At 39.1% G+C, this 22,367-nt stretch overlaps 1 protein-coding gene across 6 annotated transcripts in view; it reads left to right on the top strand.

Annotated features, from left to right (window-relative positions):
- PPP1R21 (protein phosphatase 1 regulatory subunit 21) overlaps positions 1 to 22,367 on the top strand; it is an 85,461-nt gene that overhangs the window by 26,487 nt on the left and 36,607 nt on the right. For all 6 annotated transcript variants that reach the window (XM_023557254.2, XM_064277121.1, XM_064277120.1 and 3 more), the window contains exons 8-14: positions 1,139 to 1,191; positions 2,685 to 2,834; positions 5,562 to 5,663; positions 5,753 to 5,841; positions 8,190 to 8,326; positions 16,183 to 16,275; positions 20,307 to 20,434. In XM_023557254.2, the coding sequence (XP_023413022.1) occupies positions 1,139 to 1,191; positions 2,685 to 2,834; positions 5,562 to 5,663; positions 5,753 to 5,841; positions 8,190 to 8,326; positions 16,183 to 16,275; positions 20,307 to 20,434 (752 nt within the window). The remainder of the gene's footprint in view (positions 1 to 1,138; positions 1,192 to 2,684; positions 2,835 to 5,561; positions 5,664 to 5,752; positions 5,842 to 8,189; positions 8,327 to 16,182; positions 16,276 to 20,306; positions 20,435 to 22,367) is intronic.

Genomic DNA, 22,367 nt, shown 5'->3' with positions numbered 1-22,367 from the left:
ATTGGATGAGGAAAGAAATGTGAGGAAGCCGTGACTCTGAGATGGAGGGTGAGAAGTGTAAGAACCTCTTGTGCTCTGTCTCTGGTCTTTTTGGCAAAGTAGGGGTGAGGCCCTTCCATCTATGGGACAGGGCCAGGGAGGAAGAAAGATATTAAGGGCTTAACGTGGAAAAGGTTTGGAGTAGGTGTCATGGGAATTATCACGGGGAGACAGCAATGAAATCATGTTTTCTGAGCAGCGTCGAAGGCCCCCTAAGTTTGGTAGAGTATATTGCAGTGGACCCTGCTCTTGTCTTGTGTTGGCAAAAATGTTGTAGAAATGATGGAACAGGCTGGGAATGAAACTAGGCGAGGCTCAAAGAGGACTGATAGGAGAACAGAGGTGTTGATGGATGGGAGACCAAGCTGGGAATACACAGCCGATCTGGCAACAGTGGGAACGTACGAGAGAATTGATGAGAGTGGCGCGAGGACTTTCAGAATCTGACTTTTTGGCACTGGGGTCGTTCTGACTTAGGACACAGGCAGGAGAGGTAGGTTGAGTGGCTGAAGCGCTGAGTAGAGATGACGCTCATAAGAAGCAGGAGGTCCAGGAGGTGTGAGGCCGGGTGTCAGAAAGCTGTCAGAGGCCGATGACAGGCTCTGGGGTAAAGAGGAGGACAGTGAGGAAGGTGTTGAAACCATCCCGGAAAAGTTAGGATTGCGCCGACAGCGGTAGATTTTTGAACATTGTGGTGTCATGACAACAGTGATGTTTGGGATGATCCGTGACAGCCACATGCAGTTATTTTAGAAGGGTGATGGCTGGAGACAATGAGAATGTCATGAGCCTTTTAGGTAATCTTGATAGGCCCCAAGGAAGTATTTGAAATGATTTCTTGGAAATGAGTACGTTTGGCTCTTTTTTTAACTGGAACGTAAAAAAAAAAAAATAGAAATATTGCTTGATCTGAGCAACCACTGATTTTGTGTCAATTCCCTTATCCTCCTGTGACGTGATTGGGGCTTTGGTCATTTTAAATTCTTATGTTCGTATGATTGTGCTGCTGCAAAGCAGTCATTATTTTACAGTTAAGCCGTTTTTCTGCTGCTTCATGTAAAACGAGAGACTTAAATGCACACCCGTTTTTGTTTTGTAGAATATAGTCAGTATAACGCACTGAACGTCCCGCTCCACAATCGGAGGCATCAGGTAAAGGATGAAACGCCTGCTTTTATCTTCAGCGTGTGCATGTCAAGCTTTTCAGAGACAACTAGAGAATTAGTGGTCGAGCCTCTGTCTGATGCACTGCGTCATTCTGTTTGACTTTCATCTTACTTTCTGGTATTTCTTTTTCAAATGTGTAACTTGCTGTTTATGGAATTCATAAATAACGCGGATTTTTTTGCTGTGTGTCTTGTCTGATAACGTTTGAACTAAGTTTGGGACACGCTAACGTTTTGAGCTGTTGATTTACACTATTTTTATGCAAATAATACACAACTTTCTATGTTTGTTTGCCAACCGTGCCCTCCCCCCATGAGGTGTTTTCATAAGCACCTCTAGGCCAATTTATATCTTACATGTTGCTATAAAAAAAATTAGTATACTGGACTTACAAAAATATCTTGCAATGGGGGGAGAAGGTATCGTTGGCAAACAAACGTAGAAGATACACATTATTTGCGTAAAAAAATGGTATTCTAGGTTGGTAGACCTTGCACTTAAATGGACTAGATTAAATGGGGGAGATGTATTTGCCAAAACTGGTGGCTTTCTAATTACTTAGTGTCTTAGTTACCTAGAGCTGCTATAACAGAAATACCACAAGTGGGTGGCTTTAAAGAACAGAAATTCATTTTCTCACAGTTCTGGATTCTGAAAGTTCAAATCAGGGCTTTAGCCATGTTGAGTCCTTCTGTGAGCCTCTCTTAGTTCCTGGTGTCTGTGCATGATGTTTGAGGTTCATTTAGTGTCTGTCTTTAGTGTCTCGATGTTCCTTGGTGTCTGTCTTCCCCTGTATTTGTCTCTCTGTCTAGCCTGCTCTTTTTGTAGCTAAGAAGTGATTAGGTTTAGGACCCACCCTACTCTGGTATGATCTTATTCATGTAATAAACAGGGTTATACTCATAGGTACAGGGTTTAGGATTTCAACATATATATTTGATCGACATTATTCAGTCTATTAATACTTAGATAGGAATATTAAAACTTCCATGGAAGGAAATGAATTTAAATTAAGGAATACACCTGCTCCTCACTTCCTATCTCATTATCTGACATTTTTCATTTATGACAGTAGTAGAAAATCTATCTATTTTGCACATTAACGATGTATGTCTGGAATTAACAGTTGCTGAGGTGGGAAGTGAGAGTAATGCTAGCTGTGATGGCTAAGGTTGTGTGTCAACTTGGCTGGGCCATGATTCTCAGTGGTTTGGCAGTTATGTAATGATGTGATTTGGCAGGTATGTAGTGATGTAGTCATCCTCCATTTTGTGATCTGATGTGGTTATCCTATGTTTTCATATAATGTCGATTTTCCCATAACGACCTGGTCTTTGGAACCTACCCATGTCAATAGGTGAGGAGTGAGTATAATTACAGTACGGTTTACGTGTTTTCTCCAGAAGCAGACTTAATAAAGTTATGTTAGAGAAACAACTTGATAGTTGACTTTAACTATCTACTTTTTAATTTTAAAGCTGAAGATGCGGGACATTGCTGGGCAGGCCCTGGCTTTTGTTCAAGATCTTGTGACGGCTCTTCTGAACTTTCACACCTATACGGAACAGAGGATTCAGATTTTTCCTGTTGATTCTGCCATCGACACTATATCTCCACTGAATCAGAAGGTAGAGTTAACTCAGAACACATTATGTTTGCCCTGAGTAGAGAGGGAAACGGGTTATTTATTTCCAGGCACTTCTGTGCACCAGTGAATTTGCAGTTACCTGTGTGTACGAGACCTTTGGCCAGGTGCTGTGGAGGACCTGGAAAACTGTGTGTTATGATTTTTACCCTTGAGGCAAAAATGGAAATTCTTAAGAAATTAAATACCACGGGAGTTGTTAGAAGGCCTCAGTGTGAATGAGTGGTATGAGTAAGCGGCATGAGGTCGTCAGGAGAGAGGGCAGTTGCTGTCTGTGGTAATGTCTGGAAAGATGCTTTGGGGATTTGAGGTGGGCCTTGAAGAGTGAGCAAGAGGGGAGGCTTTCTTACTCCCAGAAAAGGGAAAGACGTGCGCGAATCCATGGAAACAGGAAACCGTAGTGGGGCGTTTGTGTGTTGGGGAGAGAGGGGAGTAGGGAGCAGACTGTCTTGGCTGGTGTCTGAAGTTACTGAAGGAAGGAGTGGGTGTGAGGCTGAGAAGAGAAAATAGCTCTGCGAGGCCCCTCAGGGCATGCCATGGTGGAGACCTCTTGGTAAATAGGATGGAGGCCTCTGTAGCTTTATGACTGGGGGTGTGACATAATGAGAAGAGGGATTTTATTATTTTCCATTGTCGTCAAGTCAGTACGACTCATGGCAGCCCCATCTATTACAGAGTAGAACTCCTCCAGAGGGTTTCTTGGCTATAATCTTTATGGAAACAGGTTGCCTGGCCTCTCTTCTGTGGCACTGCTGAGTGGGTTTGAACCGCCAACGTTTAGGTTAGTAGACCAGAGCAAACTGTTTATGCCACGCAGGGACCTGACTTTATTATTAGAAGGGTTAATTTGCTGGCATTTTTCTATTTGTACTCACTGTATAGCTTTCGTTGTGAGGTACGTTTTAAAAAACAAAAAAACCTGTATGCTATAGTTGACTTTTTTCCAAATACTGAGTCTTCGTTCATTATTAGAATTTTATTTTATCTTGAGCCACATTTTGTCCGCACGGTGAGAATCAAATATATTAACCTTCACTTGTCAGAAACACTTTATTAGTTTGAAGAATTCATGTATCTTTCCATATTTTACTTCTTGAGAAGTGCTTTGGCCTATGGAAGAAGGGCCCTATGGTTTTTCTAACAAGTCTATAATGTTGAAAGAGATGGAGTAACTGTTTGTTAAGAGATGACCGGAATGTTTAGACTTGTTCATAAAATCATAAAATAGACTTTTAGAACTCTAAGCTTAGAGTTCATCTTGTTTTACAGCTTGGAAGATTGAAGGCCAGAGAGGTTGACTTGCCCGGGGCCCTGTATCTATGTAGCTCTCAGCAGAGCCATTGGAATCACTTGTCTGCACGATGAGTGGGGCCTTACATATCTATACTAGAAATCGAACTTGAGCCATCATGCACTTAGGTAATTGAGACACTTCATAAATGAAAGTCATCTTTTTGCCTCCAAATTTCCTGAATGCCTTAGGATCTTTTTCTGAATCTGATTTTCTTACTGAATTAGCCCTTTATAAATACTAAGGTATCAGTGAGTGTTATACAATTTTTTTATATCCTCATTTTTTTCCCAAGTAATTCAAACTCTACTGATTTGATTTACATCTATTTTGTGCAAATAGGTTGAACACCTTTTTCAAAGATTCATTGACTAGCTAGATGTAATTAAAAAAAAAAAAACATACGAAATTACCCTATGAGAAAGGGGTTTCTTAGGCACTAGGTATCAACTGACGAATCTTGGGAAAACAAGCTCTGAACTAAAACAAATCTTAAATTTTCCCAAGGTATGAAATGGTTTCAAGTCCCAAATAACATCATTAAGACCCTACATGCTCAATGTTGTCTTTCTTTATTAAGTGGCCAGTCCTCTTGGTCCGGAGTCCCTAGGTGGTGCAAACAGTTAACATGCTCAGCTGTTAATCGAAAGGTTGGAGGCTCAAGCCCACCCAGAGGCACCTCGGAACAAAGGCCTGGTAATCCAAAAAACCAGCTGTTGAAAACCCTACGGAGAACAGTTTTATTGCAACACACATGGGGTCATCATGAGTCAGAGTCGGCTTGACAGCAGCTGTTGGCTCTTCCGTTTTGAATCTCAGTTATTCTGCAGTTACCATTTATTGTGAACACAAAGGATGTAAGCGAAGAGATGCACAGGAGGGTGGGACTTGGGAGGGGTCTGGGCACCAGGCTTCTGCTGTCCCCAGGGATGTCACACCCTTCCCCCCATATCCTCATTTTGATGATAATTACCTTCCTGGAATTTTTTAATCCTGCACATTGTATACAGTAAAGATAAGAAGCTGCCTTTAATGGGCTTGTTTTTTAAAAATGAGGTAAATAACCCAATAAATCTGTGTTACCCAGTCTTAACAATTTTCATATTTTTTTTTAAGCTGGGAGACCTGTGGAGAAGCAGGTGGTCAGGGAGGTACTGGTTTGCAATGCAGCGTCCGTCCTCTCTCCCCCAGTGCCTGGTTGTTCATTGTGTCACGCCTCTTCCTATTCTGGGTTTGGACAATGGGGACTTGGAATACCATCTGGGACTGTTAAGGGGGAGCATCTGCCCTTTGGGTTTCCAGAATCCAAAAATGTTTCTGAAAGAATTGAGGTTGGTAGCCCAGTGGGCCTGGGTACAGATGTGTTGACAGCTGTTATTTTCTCGTGATCTGACTCAAAATCCCTTCCCTCCCCTTCAGTTCTCACAATACCTTCATGAAAACGCGTCCTATGTTCGCCCTCTTGAGGAAGGAATGCTTCATTTATTTGAAAGCATCACTGAGGATACTGTGACTGTCCTGGTAATTTTCTTCACGTTATTATTTCTGGAAGCAGGAGCTCCCCCTTGTCAAATTACACTATTAATCTTGAAATTGTTTTTCTTTTCCAGGAAACAACTGTGAAATTGAAAACTTTTTCAGAGCATTTAACCTCCTACATATGTTTTCTTAGAAAGATTCTTCCTTATCAGTTAAAAAGGTACTTGCCACTTGAGGCCAGTGAACTTGGGGAGTTGTGGGCTATCACCTGACCTGCTCTGGAATTAAATAAAGTAGTAAATATGTGTCTCCTGTGATCTGGCTGACCTTTCTGCACCACAGTTGATTTGGGCTTGTGAAAAAGGGTAAACCATGACTTGAGCAGTGTAAACTTATGTTTAAGAAAGTTGAGTTGTAGACTGTTAGCTAGGGTTTTTTTTTTTTTTTCAGTATTCTGTACTGTGGCTATTACTGTAACCACGTTAGACTATGGGCTAGTATTTTCAGTGATTGTGAATGACACATTTATTGAAAGAAATATTTTAGCTTTGGGTTTTCATTATCCCTTTGCTATAAACAGAGCCCTGGTGGTGCAATGGTTAAGAGCTCGGCTGCTGACCAAAAGGTTGGCAGTTTGAATCCACCAGCCGCTCCTTGGAAATCCTATGTGGCAATTCTCCTCTGTCCTGTAGGGTCGCTATGAGTTGGAGTAGACTCGATGGCTACGGGTTCGGTTGCTCTAAACATCCAGATGGGGACTACAATAGTTGACTTCTAATCCCAGCTCTGTAATCCTTGGGTTTCTTTGAAAGGGTATATTCTTGTTTTTATTATTGGTGATTTATTTAAGGTATAAACTAAAAACTTTATCTACTCAAGCCAGTATAGAATATCTCATTTTTTAATCTTAAACAGACCATGTTAAATATTTTTGAAAAGACAGAGAAAATAATATATGTAACCTGAAATGTGATAATACTGCTTATAGGTTACTAATACTTTTGGTCTAAAACTGCCAGGACTCCTAATTCTTCTAAATCTTTTCATCCTAAGATGTAAGTTTTTTTTTTTTTAAGCAATCAAAGAGTAATAAAACTGGACCACAAGAGAAATAAGAACATATATTTATTATAGTATATTGCAAAATAAGTTTAGAAAATGTTTAGATCAGTAACTTACAGATATTGAAAATATACAAGTAGTTGTAGTTCAAAAGTTTTTAGTTTTACCAATAAAACTAAAATATTATATTTTAGGTTTTCATAAAACATAAGATTTCATTGTTTTTTTTAAATAGTTGTTAAGAGCTATCATATTTTCTCATTATAACCTAACAGTAGTTTAGTAACTGAATTCTATGATTTGAACATATGGGAATCAGAAAATTCTTGATTTAAGCTAATAATCATGGATTATAATTTATTCGGATACTTACATGTTATGGGTAGGTGTAGAGTTTTTTTTTTTTTTTTGAAAATTCACTCTGGAGGTTCAAATCATGCTAAAGTAGAATATACCTTATTGATTTGGCTTATGTTTAAAAAGAGCCATTACAAAAGTGGTACTTACTCATTGAAACATTTATGTTTTTTTGTTCTGTCTTTTAGCTATTAGCTATTTAGAAACACTGGATAGTCCCTTCTCCACGTGGGATTCCTGTTCTTAGAAGGTCCTGCCCCATATGCTTTCAGCCCTGCCTGCGAGGCATTCGTGTTTTTCAGCAGTTTGAGGGGCACTGGTGTAAATACCACTTCATTGACAAGAGGACCTGGTCTTTAGTAGTAAATGGGCTTAGTATGGAATCAATCTGCCTACTCTGGGGAAAGCAGAACTAGAGAGGCAGGGGACAGGGCATGGGAAGGAAGGGTTACGCCTCCTGGGCCATCTTTTCTAGCTTTGTGTAACATGCGTTGGACTTGACTATTATTTATTTTTAATAAACATTGGCCAGAGTCCACATGTTTTTTACCTTATAAGTAAGTTTTCCAAAGCACCTATTTAAAATTTAAAATGATAAAATGTGTTTTTAGGACTGTTAGGCATTTATTTTTAAATTCGAAGCTGTAGACATTTTTCTTATCTGTTTGGCTTTTGAAAATACATACGCATGAAGAAAGATTTCTTTTTATTTGTACAAAAATGTTCACAACAGCTTTATTCATACTCATAAAAATCTGAAAACAACACACATTTATCAATAAAGCAGAAAGGTTTCTTAATAATTATCTCCGCTAGTGTCAGTGGCAACCCTGTTTTGATTAATTCTCTTTAGAAATTCAGTTGATGAAATGTTTTTCTGTGTATATATTTTAAGGAAAACCTTTTGTGCTGTTCTCAGGATGCATTTTTTTTTTTTTTCTTTCATGTAATCCTCTGTAACTCCATTGGCATTGGCAGCAAGCAGTTGGGTGTGTCATGGTGAAAAAAAAAATTAGAACCTTATAGATCAAATTCCTTATTCTGCAGAGTCTCTCTTTGTATATCCTTGTTTGAGAATTTAGATGTTTTGTTGTAGCTAATTGCAAATTGTTTAGGATGCTTACTTTTTACAAATCTACCCATTCCTAGTTTAGAAGAAGAATGTGAGTCTTCTCTGTGCACATCTGCGCTGAGAGCCAGGAACCTAGAACTGTCTCAGGATATGAAAAAGATGACAGCTGTGTTTGAGAAGCTCCAGACTTACGTCTCTCTTCTTGCCTTGCCAAGTAAGTATGTGTCTTAGTTATCCAGTGCTGCTGTAACAGAAATACCACAAGTGGGTGACTTTAGGGAGACTTTAGCAAATAGAAATTAATTTTCTCACAGCCTAGGAGGCTAGAAGTCTGGATTCACGGTGCTGGCTTTAGGGGAAAGCTTCCTTTTTCTTAGCTCTGGGGGAAGGTCCTTGTCTCTTCCACTTCTGTTCCTTGGCTCCTTGGTGGCCTTCATATGGCTTGGCTTTCCTCTTCCCCCAGCTCTGCTGTATGTGCTTGTTTACTCTCTTTTCTATCTCAAAAGATACTGATTCAAGGTATACCCTACACTAATCCTGCCTCATTAACATATCAAAGACAACCTATTTCCAAATGGGATTATAACCATAGGCAGAGAGGTTAGGACACACATTTTGGGGGGACATTAATTCAATCCGTTAACAGTATGTTTTACCTCTTATGGTTCAACTTGAAGGACTTAGAGTACAAGAATCTGGAAAAGGAAGACTGTTCAGCTTGGTAAAATGGGAAGAGCCTAGGATCTTGAGTTAGAAGAACTTAAATTCAAATCCTCCAGCCCCTTAAACATTCATTACCTTGGGCAAATCACTTTACCTCTTTGTACCTTAGTTTCCCCATTTGTCAAATGGAGGTAAATGTTGTGATTATTAAGTTAAAGTAAGAATGTAAAACATCCGGCATAGAGGACATGCACTTCCTCTCCTTCCTCTTTTAAAATCGAGAAGGGGACATGCACTGAATAGTAATTCCCTTCCTCTCCTTCCTCTTTTAAAATCGAGACGGGCAAATCATAAGAACTTGCATCAACTCTCCAACAAGTAGCAGAGGGAAGTATTAGAAGTCAAAATAGTATTTTTTCCCCTTTGGCCTAATTTGAGAAAAAGTATTTTCAAATAATTAAATGGACCTCAGTTTAAATGGTACTTTTAAGAATGCCATGGTTTTCCTAGTGCTATGATCCCGTTTTATTTTGTCATAGCTTTATTGTGGTATAATTTACAAACCATGCAATTCACCTACTAAAGTATACAACTCAGTGATCAATCCGTGTATATTCACAGATATGTGCAACCATCGCCACAGTCAATTTTAGAACATTTACATCACCTCAAAAAGAAATCACGTATCCTTTAGCTACTACACCCATCTCCCCATCTTCCTTAGTCCCCGGCAGCCACTGATCTACTTTCTGTGTTTATAGATTTGCCCTTTCTAGACATTTCATATAAATCAAATCATATATGTGGTCTTTTGTGCTAGGCTTCTTTCACTTAGTATAATGTTTTCAGGGTTCACCATGTTGTAGCATATATCAGAATTTCATTCCTTTTTATGGCGGAATAATATATGGCCGAATAATATTTCATCGTATGGGTACACCATATTTTTGTTTATCCATTGATTAGTTGATGGTCATTCAGATTGTTTTTACCTTTTGGCTATTATGAATAATGCTATGAACATTTAAGTACAAGTTTTTGTGTGGCCATATGTTTTCATTTCTCTTGGATATACACTTAGAGGTGGAATTCCAGGTCGTGTGGTAAATTCTTTGCTTAACCATTGAGTAACTGCCAGACTGTTTTCCAAAGTGGCTGCATCGTTTTACATTTCCAGCAGGGTATGAGGGTTCCAATTTCTCCACACCCTTGCGATACTTGTTATTATCTGACTTTTTGATTATAGCCATACTGGAGGAAATGAAGTGGTATCTTATTGTGGTTTTGATTCACATTTCTTTGATGGCTACTGATGTCAAGCATCTTTTCATGTGTTTACTGGCCATTTATCTATCTTCTTTGGAGAAATGTCTATCCAAATCCTTTGCCTATTTTTTTAAATCGGGTCTTTTGTCACATATTATTGACTTGTAGCAGTTTATATACTCTAGATACAAGCCCCATACCAGACATATGATTTGCAAATTTTTTTTTCCCATTCTGTGGGTTGTCTTTTCACTTTCTTTGTATTGTCACTTGAAACACAAAAGTTTTTAATTTTGAAGAAGTCTAGTTTATCCGTTTTTTCTTTTGCTATGGGTTCTTTCATAAATACCCTGGAGACTCTCTTCTATTGCTAGTTTTTATAATGAAACAGTGTTGGATTTTGCCGTATGCTTTTTCTGCATCTGTTGACACAATCATATGGTTTTTATTTTTTCTTCTATTGAGATAGTATATTACAGTAATTGAGTATTAGTTGTTAAACCAACCTTACATTCTAGGATAAATCCCACTCGTTCATGGTGTAGAAGTCATTTTAGGTTTGCTAGAATTTTTTGAGGATTCTTCTATTTCCTTTATAAAACTGCTAGTTTGTAGCTCTCTTGTGCAGTGTTTGCCTTGTTTTGGTATCAGCCCTCATTGAATGAATTGGGAAGTGTTACCTCCTCTTCTGTTTTCTTGAGGGGAGAATTTGGGAAGAATGGTGTTAATGCTTCTTTAAATGTTTGGTAGAATTCACAGTAAAGCCATCTGGGCCCGGACTTTTCTTTGTGAGTAGGTTTTCTTTCTTTTTTTTTAATATTTAGGTTCTTGTTATACATCTATTCAGGTGTCTGTCTTTCATGAGTAAGTTTTGATAGTTTGCGTCGTTCTAGGCATTTGTTCATTTTCATCTCAGTTGTCTAATTTATTGGCATTCAGTCATTCAGAGTATTCCTTTATAACCCTTTTTATTTCTATCAGGTTGGATTATTTCTCTCCTCTACTTGCTTTAGATTTAATTTGCTCTTCTTTTTCCACTTTCTTAATGTGTAAGGTTAGGTTATTGATTTGCCGTCTTTCTTAGTTTTACTGTAGGCGTTTACAGCTATAAACTTCCCTCTAAGCACTGCTTTAGCTGCATCCCATAAGGTTTGGTATGTTATATCTTCATTTTCATTCATCTCAAAGCATTTTATAATTTCCCTTAGGATTTCTTCATTGACCCATTGGTTATTTATGTGTGTGTTGTTTCATTTCCACATATTTGAGTTTCCCAGATTTCTTTTGTTATTGATTTTTAATTCATTCCATGTGGTCAGAGAACATAATTTGTATTAATTCTGTCCTTTCAAAATAACTACAGTCTGTTTTATGTGTTAACATGTATGGTCTACCCTGGAAAATGTTCCGTGTATACTAGAGAATGTGTGTTCCGCTGTTGTTGGGTAGTGTGTTCTATAAATGTCAGGTCTAGTTGCTTTATAGTGTTGTTAAAGTCTTCTCCTTCCTTGTTGACCTGCTGTCTGGTTACTCTGTCCATTACTGAACGTGTTACATTAAGTATCCAGTATTACCATTGAATTGTCTGGTTCTTCCTTCATTTCTGTCAGTTTTTGCTTCATATGTTTTGGTGTTCTGCAATTAGGTACGTGTGTTTATAATTGTTACATCTTCCTGTTGGATTGACCCTTTTATTAATTTTAAAATGTCCCTATTATCTCTAGTAACATTTTCTGTTTTATACTCTGTGTTATCTGAGTATAACCACTCCAGCTTTCTCGTAGTTACTGTTTGCATGATGTATCTTTTTCCGTCTTTTTACTTTCAATCTACCATATTTTTACACACGTAACACTTAATATCTACATTGCTTGCTAACCGTGCCCTCCCCCTTGCAAGGTATTTTTATAAGCACACTATACTAATTTTTTATTTTTTTACAGCAACATGTAAAAAAAAAATTGGCATAGTGGCATTTAAAAAAATACCTCATGGGGGCAGGGACGCGGTTGGCAAACATGTAGAAGGTGCACATTATTTGTGTAAAAATACTGTTTGTATCTCTGAATCTAAAGTGTGAGTTTTAGAGACAGTGTATAGTTGGATCTCTTTTTATGTCCCGTCTGACTATCTCTGCCTTTTTATTGGATAGTCTAAGCCATTTACATTTAATATTATTATTTATATAGTTAGATTTTCAACTGCCACTTTACTTTTCTATACATCCATATCTTTTTTTGTTACTCTCTTCTTCCATTACTTTTTTTTCACAAAGTAAATATTTTCTAATGTAGTATTTTGATTTCTTTAATGATTTTCACTATATTTATCTATAAACCCATTGCTGCCAAACCCAAAAAACCCAGTGCATATATATTTAGTTATTGATGTAGTGGTTGCTGTAGGGAATTAATATTCATCTTAACTAATCAGAATCAGCTTAGATTTATACTAACTGAATTCCAGTGAGATATAAAAACGTTACTCCTATATAGCTCGGTTCCCTTTTCCCCCTTTTTGTGGTATTATTGTTATACATATTGCATGTATAAATGTTTCAACCCAATAATACATTGTTATAATTATTTATGTAATTTTATGTCCTTAAAAAAGTTGAAGGAAGAAAGCAAGTACATATTTATAGCTTCTCTTATATTAAAACTTCTTATTTATCATTTCTGGTTCTCTACATTTGTTCCTGTAGGTTCAAGTTAGCATCTGGAGTTCAATATAGCTTTACCCCTCCTCACCCCTTTTGTGCTGTTATTGGTAAAAATATTGCTTTCTATATATTATAGGCCCAATAATACATTATATACATATTATTTTACACAACTATTTCTTAAATCAGTTAAGTAAGGAAATATGCATTTATACTGTCTTTTATGATTTTTAATTACCTTTACTAGTGCTCTTTAAAGGAACCCTAGTGGCTCAGTCATTAAGAGCTTGGCTGCTAGCCAAAAGGTCAGCAGTTCAAATCCACCAGCTGCTCCTTGGAAACCCTATGGGGCAGTTCTACTTTGTGAGTTGGAATCAACTCAAAGGTCATGAGTTTAGTGCTCTTTGTTTTTGTTTTTTTTTAAATGTGAACTTAAATTACTGTCTGGGTCTTTACTTTCAGCCAGAAGAACCTCCTTTTATTTATCTGGGGGTGTCTATTTTCCTTCATTTTTGAAAGATGGCTTTGCTGAATATAGGAATCTTGGTTGACTTTTGTTGTTGTTGTTGAGCACTTCGAATGTGTTTTCTCACTGCCTTCTTGCCCCCATTGTTTCTGTTGAGAAGATAGTTGTTAATTTTATTGGGGTTCCCTTGTAAGTGTCACATCATTGTTCTCTTGCAGCTTTTCTTGTCTTTGACTTTTAGCTATGATGTGTGTGTTTGTGGATCTCTTTGTGTTTATCCTACTTGGAGTTCCTTGAGCTTCCTGGATTCATATTTTTCGAGTTTGGGAAGTTTTCAGCCATTATTTCTTCCAGTATTTTTTCTCCTTTCTCTTTTCTCCTTCTTGTACTCCAGTTATGCATAGGTTGGTGCATTCAGTGGCAACCTACTTGTTCATTTTTCTTTATTCCTTTTTCTGTGTCTTCTTCAGATTGCATAAGAATAGACATAGATCTGTTTTCAAGTTTGCTAATTCTTTCTTCTGCCCATTCAAATCTGAGATTGAGTCCCTCTAGTGATTGTTTTATTTCAGTTACTATCCTTTTCAACGTCAGAATTTTCATTTTATTCTTTTAAAAAATAATTTATATCTCTTTATCGAGATTGTCTAGTTGATGAGATATTGTCAGAATATCTTCTTTAAGCATATTTTCCTTTAGCTTTTTAAGCATATTTATAATGGCTACTTTGAAGCCTGTTAAGTCTTCTCACTCTCACAGCAGTTTCTATTGCTTGCTTTTTTCTGGTGTGTGCGTCAGACTTTCCTGTTTCTTTGCATGTCTCATTGTTTTTTGTAGGAAACTGTACAACTTAGATAATATATTGTAACAACTTTAGGTATTAGTCCCCCCGATCTGGGAGTTATAATAGTTATTATTTGTTTAATGACTGGCTGAATTATTTTAGTGAAGTCTTTTTCTCCCCCACCCCTGCCGTGTGAAGCCTCCAATGTTGTTCCTCAAGGGGCACAGGCTTGGGTATGCCCATGATCACCCTGGGATGACAGTGGTTCTGGCAGGGCTCTCTTTGACTGTCTCTGTGGCCACACCCAGCTGTTAAGCTTTATTAATTGCTGGCCCCTTGCACTGTTCTTAAAAATAATCTGGGTCATAAATTGCTCCACAGACTGATCCAGTGAAACTTAGGCTTTTTTGAAGGGGTAGTTTTTGAGCTCAGTGTTTGAGATTTGTTCTGATCCCAAAGGAGCTGTTCTTCCCTGATTCTTTATCTGGTAAACTAGCTGCCCTAGAGTTTAGCTGATATTTCTAATGAGTCTAACAATCTTCTTTTAATTGCTTTTCATCAAAACCTCTTTTGTTTTTGAGAGCACGTTTACATGTAAACTTCTCCATACTCCATTGCAAATGAAATCACTTTGCGTTGAAAGTCCCCAAGACCACCCTCAGGTTTGATGGTTTGCTGGAAGAGCCCACAGAACTCCAAAGAACGGTAACACTCCCAGTTACATTTTATTACAATGAAAGGATGCAGGTAAAAATTTACAAAGGAAAAGGTGCAGAGGGCAGAGTCCAGGAAAGACCAGACACAAGCTTCCAGTTGTCTTCTCTCAGTGGAGTCACACAGCCATGTATAATTCTTCCAGCAACAATGTATGACAACAACACATACAAAATATTGCCAGTCAAGGGAGTTCACCTGAGCATTGGTGTCCAGGGTTTTTATTGGGGGTCAGTCATGTATGCATGGACCACCTCCATAACTGTCCCCAGTTACTCAGTCTCTAGCCCCTCCAAAGGTCAGACTGATAGAAAATGGCCCAAGCCCTCCACTTAGCTTAAATTATCTGGCCTGGCCCAAGGCCCCAGTTATACAAAGATACCCTTTATCAGGCAGAATATTCCAAAGGCTCAGAGGTTATCTTCCAGGAATGGCAGAGGGCCAGTCCCTTCTTTGGAATGTGCAAGGTTTGAACACTGCAAGTTTGCTGATTTTTATTGTTTATTTACTGCACACAGTTCCTTTGGGATATTCAGAGTCTCTGTTTTAAGGTCTGTTTCCTCCCTGGGCAAAATGTCTTAGCCACAGCTATGGAGCTGGGGTGGTGACAGTGTTGTGCTTTTCCTCTGAGTGACATGCCTGCTTTAGAAGCTGGGCACTCAATGGAGGCAGGGGCAGTAGTCTCAGGTCTTCTTAGTTTGCCTTTTCTGGTGTGGAACCTTTGTCTGGGCAGTTGGGACTCCAGTATTCTCGGCGGGACAGTGTCCAAAGTACAGCCTCAGCCCCATGGATGCAGGCTGAGTAAGGAAGAGAGCCCACCTCTTGGCCACACTTGCCCTGTGTTCTTGGCTGCACCCGTCTGGAGTGAAGTTTCCATCTCACTGAGCTGGAATGAGAAGGTGGGGAGAGGATCTCGGTTCAGATTACACATTCTTGCTTCTTACCTAGTTTTAGGAGTTTTTCTTGAGTAAATGTTTTTTCATGTGCTCCGGGTCCTTTAGAATTTTCCCGGAGACTTTCAGTGGTAATCTTTTATGCTTTTCACTAGTGCTACTGGGCAGTGGGTCTGCGGATCTCCTCAGACTGTTGCGGCAGAAGTGGAACTCAGATCTTTTCATAAAAGTGCTTTTAATGGTGTTCAGCCGATACTAATGTGTAAGAAAAGAATAAGATGAAAAATGTGTTCTATATTAACGAGGAGAAAATTTTCAAAGACTTTCATTCCCAAAAGGGTAATGAAAGACTAATCCTGCTTAGCAGTTTCATTTTGATTCTTAACCATTAAAAAGACTTACCGTTAAGGATACACAGATACACAACAAAGTTAGATGTGTGTGTGTGCATCACTGTTATATCTGAATGTGTCTGCAAAGATTTTAAGAGCTGTCATTTTCAACTTATCACAAGCAAATTGCATTCTCTCTCTTCCCCCAAATAGAAGGAGGTAATGGGCTGTCAATTTTTCAGATGACATCTCCTGGGAAAATGTTTACATTTATGGTTTTGGTTTTCTAGGTACAGAGCCAGACGGGCTCCTTCGGACAAACTACAGCTCCGTTTTAACAAACGTGGGTGCCGCTCTGCATGGATTTCATGATGTCATGAAAGGTGAGGCTTGAAAAATCACATAAATAAGCTTCAAACCTTCGTCCGGCATTCTCAGATCTGTTTAAATCTGAATGAGATTTAAACAAACCCTGCCGAGGTGGATGGACCTCACATAAAGGCTAAGTAGCATTTGGCTTACGTCAAAGTGCACAGCTCACTGCCTTCTGCTTTTCCCATCTGCTCCCTTTCTGAAGGCAAGCAGAGTGCTGAAGAGAAATCCTCGTGCACGGTACTTTAGCCAGAATCCATTAGTTAAGGCAGGTGTGTGGGTTTTACCACACCAGGCACGTGCCGCACACACTTGTTGGAGCACAGGCACAAAGGAATTGGGGAAACCAAGGTAGAAACAAACTCCCCAGACAGCATCCTGTGCATTTTCATGTTCGAAGTGCTCACCTGAAGTCCCCCTTTGTTTAACATAGCCTTAAGTAAGGGAGGCCTGTTTGGAAACTTTGGTCAGTTTTCAGTTGTTCCTGTGCTCCTAATAGTCTGCTGGAGGGCAGAGGGAAAGCTTTTAGAACACTTCATGTTTCTTAGCATGTGATTCTGAGTCATGACTGTTTAATTTACGGGGCCGCATTGCCTCTAGGGTTTTTTTTCTCTCTCTCTTTCTTGCTCCCTCTTTCTCTCTCTCTCCCTTCCCTTCCCTGTCTCTTTCCCTCTCTTCCTCTATTCCCTCCCCCCTCCCTCTCTCCTTTCTTTCCTGGCTTCTTTTGTTCCTTTCTCTTTTTTTGTCCCTTTGTGCCTTCCTTTCTTTTGCCTTTGGAGACAGTTGGGGTTGGGGAAGGAAGAGACAGAAGGAGCAGTTATTAAAGACTTTTGGAAATAGGGCCAAATACCTAGATTATTCATTGCATTTAATAAAAAATTAGCGACCAGTCACTAATTTGATAGCAAAGAATTTTTAAAATCTTAAAACCATGTTGTAGAGCATGTATAAGATGGGCATTTGAGACCCTCTGGTAGACTGGCACACATTCTGTGGCGCTGGGAGTTAGCCTTGGCAATATTACCGAGTGCCACCTTACCATTCAGTGTAGCTGATGGGCCTTTTTGTGGCTTGTCTTCAGTTTTAAGCAGCTTTATAAGTCACTGCTTCTGGAGCTAGCCCAGGTTGCAGGAGTCATAGCTTGGACAGGCAGTCTGGGTGGCAGTTGACAATAGTCAGCTCCAGCCCTGCAGAACTGGTCTGGCCTGTAGGAAATCCAAGGGACTGCTGCGTTGTTCCTGTTCAGCATTTGGCGTGGGGCGCTGGGGCTTGGCTGTAGTTCCCCATCCCAGAGTTTGACTTACCCTAGAACTAGGCCATCTAAACCACAAGTAGCTCTGTGGATACAGTTTTGTTTTGTTTTTAAATTTTTTCCTATGCTGATAGTATGATTATTTCCAGCAGATGGTTTCTTCAGAATTTCTGTAGAGGAGATGTTAAAGAGGTGGGAAGTAGCTATCCACTGAAAGGGCGGCTTAAAGCTTCATTTACATAGAAAATATCTTCTTGTTGGGTTTTGTTTTGTTTTCTTTGGTATTTTAGTGAATCTATAAATGCAGTTTTTTAAAGGTGCTTTGTTTGTATATGTCCAAATCAGAGAATGTTACTGTTATTATTTGGCATGAGCTGATGGAGATTATGGTAGAGTCAGAGGCCCCCAGACGCCTTTTGTGTCTTCACTTATAAACATAATACAAAGTATTGGAAGACATGATGGATGGTTGACAGGCTGGCTTAGTGGTTAAGGGCTTGGCTGCCAACCAAAAGGTCTCAGTTCGAATCCACCAGCTCCTCCTTGGAAACCGTATGGGGCAATTCTGCTTTGTCCTGTAGGGTCACAATGAGTCGTAATCAACTTGATGGCAATACATTTTTTGTTTTGTTTTGTTTATACTTGTTTATACATAGAAATTCCCTAGCTTTATCCCTGAGGGGCCAAATTACTGGGTTGAGGGCTGTGGGGACCATGGTCTCGCGGAACATTTAGCTCAATTGGCATAACGTAGTTTATAAAGAAAATGGTCTACGTTCTACTTTGGTGAGTAGCATCTGGGGTCTTAAAAGCTTGTGAGCAGCCATCTGGGATATTTTACTGGTCCCACCTCATCTGGAGCAAGGGAGAGTGAAGAAAACCAAAGACACAAGGGAAAGGTTAGTACAAAGGACTAATGGACCACAACTATCACAGCCTTCACGGGACTGAGTCCAGCACAACTAGATGGTGCCTGGCTACCACCACTGACTGCTCTGACAGGGATCATAATAGAGGGTCCCAGACAGAGCTGGAGAAAAATGTAGAACAAAATTCTAACTCACACACACACAAAAAAGAACAGACTTTCTGGCCTGACAGAGACTGGAGAAACCCCGAGAGTATAGCCACTGGACACCCTTATAGCACTGTACTGAAATCACTCCTGAGGTTCACCCTTCAGCCAAAGATTAGACAGGCCCATAAAACAAAACGAGATTAAATGGACATACCAGCCCAGTGGCAAGGACGAGAAGGCCGGAGGGGACAGGAAAGCTGATAATGGGGAACCCAAGGTCAAGAAGGGGAGAGTGCTGACATGTGGTGGGGTTGGCAACCAGTGTCACAAAACAATATGTGTAGTAATTGTTGAATGAGAAACTAGTTTGCTCTGTAAACCTTCATCTAAAGTACAATTAAAAAAAAAAAACACCCTCAAAGTTGAGAAGGGGAGAATGTTGACAGGTTGTGGGGTTGGTAACCAATGTCACAAAACAATGTGTGTACTAATTGTTTAGTAAGAATCTAGTTTGTTCTGTAAACCTTCATCTAAAGTACAATAAAGAAAAAAAATTTAAAAAAAGGAAAAAAATTCCCTAGTTTTAAAATTTCAGAAAAAATAATCTCATTCATGTTGTCCTTGTATGCTGTCGTCAGTTCTGACCCATAATGACCCTACATGACAGAGTAGAACTGCTGCATAGGTTTCCTGTAATCTTTATGCGAGCAGATTGCCAGCTCTTCTCTCCTGCAGAGCCACTGGTAGGTTCAAACCACCAACCTTTTGGTTTGTAACTGAGCGCTTAACCATTGCGCCACCAGGTCTTTTTTATTTATAGTGTAAAATCAACTAAATCTCTTGATACTGAATAAATTCAGTTTCCTGCATACATACCTACTATAAAAGTTAATTTACATGTTTTGTGATTTTTGTTTTTTAGCCTTTTTGTAAGGAAAATTAGTGTTCTTGTAACAGAAGTATTCTACAAAATTAAAAGGAAGCTGTATTATAAATACGTCATTATTAAAAAAAATACACCTATATAATTACCTGTCCTTGTAAATCAAGTGTCATCTTAATAATTCCCTCATTTTTCCTTATGTCCAAGACAAAATATCTCTCTCAGAGACCCAGGAAACCCCCAGACCTAGGCACGCGGCCACAGTCTTACCTACTGCAAATTCTGTTAAGCCTTTTATAGCTAACGCTCTTTTCTATGTTTTGCCAACCATGGGCCTTTGTTTTAATCTTCGACTGGAGGCAGTAGCACATGAAAACAGCCCCTGCAATATCTAGAGCTTATTGGCTGTGTAGACACTTGTCATCGTCAGCTAGGATGTGTACTAGCTAACTAGCTTGGGTCCGATGAGGATTATGGGACACCGTTCCCATGTTGGATGTCCATCGTGATGGCTTGCTTATATAAGTACTGGGTAATTTCTCCATAGTGCCTGCTGGGCCAACAAAACAGTGGTTTTTGACTGGCTAACACTGGCCAGGGTCATTTACTGAATGCTAGAATTGGAGCTAACACTCACACGAGGGAGAATCAGACCGACAAGCTGGTTGCCATAGTAAAGACAGCCCAGATGGTGTCAGGAGACCCTCAGTTCCTCAGGTTTGCTGTGTGGAACATGACCTAACTGATAGTCAGCATAACCCTGATACTTGGCATCATTCTTTGTCAAATTTATTTTAGAAATTTGTAAGTTTGAGAAATTAACAGCCCGGTTATCTGTATGGGACTTGTCTGTAGACAGTAATGAGTTCTCGCTTGGTTGCTTTTATAGATATTTCCAAACATTACAGTCAGAAAGCTACAATAGAGCATGAACTACCAACAGCAACCCAGAAGCTAATAACAACTAATGACTGTATCCTGTCATCAGCAGTAGCATTAACAAATGGAGCAGGAAAGGTAATTTTTCTCTGGTTTATGTTGATATGAAATTCACTTCTGAAATATGCTCCTTTATTTTTCTTGAATGACATGGGGGAATTGGTCTGTTACAAGATTTTGGTACGTCAAGCTTTTTGACAAAATTAAGTTGTCTCTTTACTCGTTCCTTCCCCGTATTTGGAGCCCTGGTGGCACAGTGGTTAAGAGCTCGGCTGCTAACCAAAAGTCGGCAGTTTGAATCCACCAGCTGCTGCTTGGAAGCCCAGTAAGGCAGTTCTACTCTGTCCTATGTGGTCACTATGAGTGGGAATCAACTCTATACCAACAGGTTTGGGTTTTAGACCCATACTTAAAACAACATGGTAGTGACTGTTTAGCATTTGTGGTGAATGAACAGATCACCACACGGTTTATGTTTTAATGCAGTATTTGATGATTTGAAGATTCTAGATGGCTTCAGTATAGATCCTGGTGTGTACCAAGGGTCTGTTATATAGGTTCGTAGAACATTATGTACCTACGTACAGAAAATTAGAAAAAAGAGAAAAAATACCAAAACACCCTCCATTAAGATTTTGGGGTTTTTTCTCCTGTTTTTGTCTGTTTATGTGTGTGTTTGCTTAATTGATTTTTTGACAACACTTGTGATAATGCCAGTTCTGTTTTATATCTTAGCAAGTACTTTTTAAAGTGACTTTAGCAGGTGTCTTTTTCATTGAGCCCTTAATATTAGGTAAAAATCATTTGGATTATTAAGTATTTAACTGTTGTTATAAAGTGACTGAAGTGCAGTTTAAAAAAAAATCCCATCTTGGATATTCTGGGTTCAGTAGAAATCAAATTGTCAGAGTGCATCTTCATGTGGCTGTTGTCAGTACCTTTAACACTTGGGATTTCTCTGAGAACTACCCATAATGTACAAAACCCCAGGGACTGTATTCAGGACTAATTTAAGCCCATTTATTTCAGCAGACTCAAGGTAATTTCTCAAGGAAACGCGAATCTCTGTATATGTATCTATCTGCCATGCTTTTTTCTGACAGATTGACTGTAATAGGAACAATTTTTTTTCCCCCAAATGGTTTAAGTTAATCAGAAATGATCATAGGTCATGTTAGACGTTCAGCATCATCTTTCCCAAACTCAGACCTGTCCTTGTAACAGTTTGTAATAGCGTGGGGCCATGATTAAAAGGCATATAGTGTCTTTAGCTTCTGTCAGCTCACAGATTTGTGCCTACCAGATTCTTGAGCCAGGCAACCACGCCCTCTTTGACCTCTTTCATCTGTAGGCAGGCCAGAAGCTTTCTGGGGATAATCCTAGCTTTTATTGAATTAAGAAAAATTCTGGAAAAAGACTGCTGGCATTTTACAGGAGTCTGCATCTGCTGCCTTTCAGGAGAACTCTATGATATTAAATATGTGCATATATCATAGTGTATCTTAGATTTGCTCTGTCTGAAACCTTAAGGAAAGGTAGCTGATCTTCACTTTGGGATTTTTAAAAATGATTTTTCACTAAAGTAAGTATCTGAGCTAATTTTAGTTGATCACAGCTTAATACTTAGCTAATGCAATTTGACTAAAGCTTATGATTTCTAATTCCCAGTAGGAAGGTGTAGCATATGTCTATTAAAGAAAATTTGGAAAATGTAGAAATATTAGAGGAAAGAAAATAAGCTTCACCATACTATCCTGACCAAAATGTAAATACTGGGTTTGTGATCATCCGGGTCATTCACAAGGAACATAGAGCTCAAATTTTTGGAATCCTCATTTGCCTGAAGACTACCTACTCGGTAAGGATCAGCACACATCCAGTCCCCTCTAAAGTGTGGACTAGATTGATCCAGTCCTCACATTCCCACTTGTCCACCCTCGTATCTCTCTCTGACCCTAGCCACCTGGAGCTTGGGCAGACCTCACAAGTCAAAAGAACACCTTCCTTCAGA

The sequence above is a fragment of the Loxodonta africana genome, chromosome 26 (assembly GCF_030014295.1).
Source record: "Loxodonta africana isolate mLoxAfr1 chromosome 26, mLoxAfr1.hap2, whole genome shotgun sequence".
NCBI classification, from domain to species: Eukaryota; Metazoa; Chordata; class Mammalia; order Proboscidea; family Elephantidae; genus Loxodonta; species Loxodonta africana.
This window is presented reverse-complemented; position numbering and strand designations above follow the sequence as displayed.